Below are 5,241 nucleotides of genomic sequence, written 5' to 3'. Positions count from 1 at the left end.
GTTTTCTTGTTCTCACGGTTGTAGTTTTTCTTTTGAGTTGTTCCCAGAACTAAAACGGATATCTCAATTAGAAAAATCCGGTGATCATCTCGACAAATGAAAATATCCAAAACACCGCGTTATATAAGTGACGAAAAGCTTTCCACCAAAAGCTTCTTTATTGAGCTTAATCAATTCATCAATTGGCTTAATCAAACTTTTATGATTTAAACAAATTCTGAATTTAAGTTCGAATTTTCGAACATATCCCAACAAACTTACATTCTGCACTTTAAAATTCATGAACATTTGTAAATTATTTTCATAATGAAAATTGAAGAAACTAAAATTTAATTTTCTTACATATTCATGCTTTTCACACTAAGTGAATCTGTCAAATCCATATGATTTAAAATAATTTTCGAAGTTGGAAAATTTGAAACAAAGAGGATTTTTAAATATTTTTTTAATAAAGTTTTTATATCAAAATATATTATAAAACTACTACTTAGCTCATTAAACAACCTTAAAAAAATCTACTTAATTTGTGACTTTTTCAAAGCCAAATTCTTTAAGGCTACACGATCAACCTTACCACAAGTGGTAACCGGTACAGAATCAACATAATAAATATCTTGTATAACAGCCAATTCTTCAGCAGTTAAATGAGATTTTAAAACATTAAAGATTTTCTTAGAGATCTCATCCTGAGAGGCAGTAACTCCCTTATTAAGTACCACAAAAAAGGCACCAATTTCATTGGGGTTGTCAGGTGTTTTGCGATAACCGGCCAAACGTGCTACGCAAATTTCAGGCATATCCATAACAATATGTTCCAAGGGATTGGGTATAATCTAAAATAAAAGAAAACCTTAGAAAATAAAATAATTTTATAAGTTCGAAGAAAAACACTTACCGTTAAATTATTTGAATAAATCAAATCCTTATATCTAGCCAAAACATGCAAATAGCCTTGATCATCGATTACACCATAATCACCATTTATAAACATGCCATTTTCATTGTAATACTTTTGCGAATCAATACCCTTGTAGCCTTTTAAAGGAAATGGTGGCTTTAAGGCAATTTGACCTTTCTGATTGGGACCAACTGGTCGACATTGATCATCTAATATTTGCATTTGATAGCCAGGCAGCAATTTACCACCATTTATATCTTCATCATTCGATATGCAAGAGGTCATTTCGGTCATGCCATAACATTGATATAATTTGGCATTAACACAATGTCTCTTGCCTAAAGTCAAGAGAATCGTTGAAGCCGGTTCACCACCCAACAATATTAGTTTTAATGATTTTAAAGATTCCACATCAGATTCGTTTAATTCCAAAAGTATATTATAAAATATAGAGGGTGCCACAAATACATGAGTTATATGACATTTCCTCAATAACTCTAAACCATATTTTCCCGTAGGTGCACCACTTGAACTAATACGTTTAAGACCCATTAACATGGATTCCAAAAGCATTGCACACTGACTAATCCAACGCAAGGGACTGAAAGAGAAGAGTACCGCTTCTTCAGTCAAAGGTTGATAATTATCTTTATTATCCCACCAGATGTGTATGCCGTGCAACATTAATGTATGTGTAATTTGTACTACTTTTGGTATGCCTGTAGAACCTGAAGTAAGTGCCAGGAAGGCCAATTCATTTTCTGGATCTTTAACTTCTACACTTTCAAATTGTTCAAAATCAATGTCACCATCCCATGTAAGTAACTCAGATTTTATATTTGGTTGCTGTTGACCATCAATAGATAATGCATATTTGTAGGATTTAAGTTGAGTACGTTCAAGCGATTGTAGACATTTGGCTTTATAGGTTTCTTCGTACAAAACCACCGTGGGCTGCACTAGGTTAAAAACGTAATCGGTGTGTTCTGAAAAGATTTGGAAAATTAAAAAAAAAATTTTTAATATTTAACTTAATCGCTGAGAAAACAAATTTTTTATTTTTCTACTTTAAAACGCATTGATTGAGAGGTAATCCTACATGAGATTCTGTTCTCGACGCACTGTAATGCATATACACACATTTTGATCCAAAAACTCTGCTCTGGAATGATTGAAATACGGATTTAAATATTTTAAGTTTTTTTACACGGAATAACAGAACCAAGTTAACCTTTTCTAAGGTTGTTATATAAATATATAACTCTATTGAATTCTGCAAAAATCGGTTCATATTTTGGATTTTCCAATTTTAATATCAGTATATGTATATATAAAAATTTATAAGTTTTATAACAATATCAATTCTCTTCCAACTGGCTTTTATCTCTCATATTAAGATTTTTTCAGAAACTTTGTATTTAAATCTTAAAACATCTTAATTATGTGAATATAAAAATCTTGATATAAATAACAATACAAGTCATCATAATCTAATAAATAATTAAATTTTTTTTAATGAATTACGTGAAAAATTAACTCGATTTGTACATATGTATGTATGTACATTAGGGTGCCCCCGTTTGTATGGAGGAAAAATAAGGTGTCAGTGTTCCCTACTAAAATTAATGTTAAATTGATTCTAAGATACCATTTCTCAAAATTTTTGTCCTGGTGTCAATTTTTGGTGAGCTGGATCAAAGGATAAAAATGTCCTTTTTGAGGTTTCTATGATTTTTTCATATTTCTTCCAAAGGAAGGATATGAAATATTGATATCATTAGAAAGGTCCTTGAGAAATTTTCTAATTTTCTATGTAAAAATTTAAAAAACTTAAAAATTTTTCGGAAAATTACGACATTTGTAATAATTTTGGAGCTGTATACAAAATTGTGTTATGTCATTGAAATAGTCTCCCAAAGACCTTTCATATGATATTAAATTTGCAAGAAATATGATAGAAATCATAAAACCTTAAAAAGGACCTTTTTACCCTTTGATCCAGCTCACCAAATATTGACGTCAGGACAAAAATTATTATCATTTTCGTTGTGAACATCAGCAACTTTTATTTTGGGGCCACACTAATCTACATACATACATTTTCACAGATAGTTACCGGATAAGCCTGACTACAACTTTTTATTTGTTTTCATATTCGCCTTAAGCACGTTAAATCAATAAATAACAAATAAAAATAATTATTTTAACTGATTTTTATAAAAATATTTCAACTTAAAATACTTTCACGTGTAATGTCAAGTGTTTTCTTTTCTTAAAAGCGATAACATTTTTAAATTATCTTCAACTATTAATGATATGCAAAAATAAAAATTAATCTTATCTTTTTAAGTATATATTCTTTAAATTTTCATTAATTGAGTAAAAAATAACAAATTAACTAAAATCTAGAAAACAATTTAAAAAAATAAAGGGAAACCAAGACCCTCTCACCCCATTTAACAACAACTTTTAACGCAAGAAAATTAAATTAAACAAATTAACTAAAATCTATAAAACAATGCCAAAAAAGAAAGGGAAACCCCCACCCTACCTAAAACAACAACTTTTAACTCAAGAAAATTAAAAAAAAAAAAAAAAAATATTGTTGTAAACATGTAAACAAATATTTATAAATGTAAAATTGCAAAATATACTCTCCCGCTCTTTCTCTTACATTTTCTACACCACCCTCACACAACGCACTTACTACGCAAATACATATGCATTAAAATATAAACAAACTTATGCAAATTGATAAAAACCTTATTATTTAATAAATAAATTTAAATATATCCAAACAATATCTTACCTCCCTCCATATATACTTCGAAATAATTCACCAAAGCACCAATCAAAATACAACCCATGGTCAATACCGCTACTTCTTCATTGTTCATGCAGAAAAATGCCACAACATCACCCTTCTTGACACCCAATCGCTGTAAATTTTTGGCAACTATAATAGACTGTTCATAAACCTCTTTGGCGGTCTTTTGTCTATTTGTATCATAGAAATGATCAATAATTTTATTGGGATTTATACTGCGCATTGTTTTTAAAAATCTCTCTCCCAAAGAGCCTTTAATTTGATCCTTATAGGGATAATGTGTGGAAGTCCAGATTTTATTGTTGTTATCATAGGATATTTGTAAATATTCTTGAACCATTTTTATTTTCTCAAACTATAACTATTTTTTGTCCACTCTTAAACGATGTGTACTCTATCAAATGCTCGTTAGAACTAATTTCAAATTTGTTGCAGTTGTCTTACTTAATACTTTACGTTGACGTTTGTGATTTTTAATTTGAAATTTGTTGTGTCAGTATAATTTGTTGTTATTTTTTTCGTACTATGCGATAATGAAAAATATAATGACTGGGCATTTTTGTTTAAAAAATGTGTTATTGTTGTTGTTTGATTTAGTTTTTAAAATAAAATAGAATACACGATCTTCTCAATTTGAGTAATTTTTTTGTGTTTATTTACTCTTTAATCTGATACTCTTTATCTTTTTAGTTTTTTGTCAAATCTCACCGGTTTATTGACATAAATAAAAGTTTGTGTTTACATTTTTAATAAGCATGTTCTGTGATTAGAATATCTAACTAATAAAGTCTTATCAATATTATAAATAAGCAAATATTTATTTACGTTGTCTTTTCAAGCAAACAGTAGTATCTTTTTTTGGAACTGAATCTATTCTTATCGATTTTCACTCTCTTGGGGGTATTGTATTGATATTGATAATACTTATTTGTTTATATAATTAACGATTTGATCAACAAATACTACGACCACACCATCACTTGATCGATGACAATACAGAATACAATTGAGATTTTTTAAAAGTATTAATCTCAAAAATATGTCTTTATATGTTTTAATTAGCCCCATTGTGCACTTTTTGCTTTAAAAGTACTAAATTAAATAAAATTAAATAGCTTACTAACAGAAGCCAGAAATAAACTTAAGAATAGGAAACATTAAAATGCAATACATTAACTAAAAACTACAGCCTCTATGACTAAACAACATGGTGGTTATATGTTGCCGGAAATGAAACATATGTTGCACGTATTTTTCTCTATAAAAGACTAAATGCATTCAGACATTCAACTATTATGCCACAAACAAAAATTATGTAGAGAAAAACTAAACAAAAGAGGAACTAACTACTATAACTACTAGTACATACTACTAAACTAGACTGAGAGTGAATAAAAAAAAAGCGAAATGAATACAAACTAAGTACAAACGAAAACATTCATGTTTTGTATGTGAATGATAGTTTAAATGCGCTATAATATGCGTACATGTGAAACGAGGGTAGTAAGAGAAATTA

General features: G+C 28.8%; 1 protein-coding gene across 1 annotated transcript; it reads right to left on the bottom strand.

Moving 5' to 3' along the window:
• Nucleotides 1-430: 430 nt before the first annotated feature.
• Nucleotides 431-4,160, bottom strand: LOC119602401 (2-succinylbenzoate--CoA ligase-like). The gene is made up of 3 exons (XM_037953914.1): nt 3,708-4,160; nt 896-1,884; nt 431-833 (listed from the first exon to the last, which is right to left on the bottom strand). The coding sequence occupies exons 1-3, from the start codon at nt 4,063-4,065 to the stop codon at nt 516-518; spliced, it is 1,665 nt and encodes a 554-aa protein (XP_037809842.1). The 5' UTR covers nt 4,066-4,160; the 3' UTR covers nt 431-515.
• Between the last annotated feature and the right edge of the window lie 1,081 nt (nt 4,161-5,241).

Source organism: Lucilia sericata, unplaced genomic scaffold (assembly GCF_015586225.1).
Source record: "Lucilia sericata isolate MDLA Ls3-8-SP2 unplaced genomic scaffold, ASM1558622v1 Contig000227F_arrow, whole genome shotgun sequence".
In the NCBI taxonomy this organism is placed as follows: Eukaryota; Metazoa; Arthropoda; class Insecta; order Diptera; family Calliphoridae; genus Lucilia; species Lucilia sericata.
The sequence above is the reverse complement of the archived record's forward strand: the minus strand, read 5'-3'. Positions and strand labels throughout refer to the sequence as shown.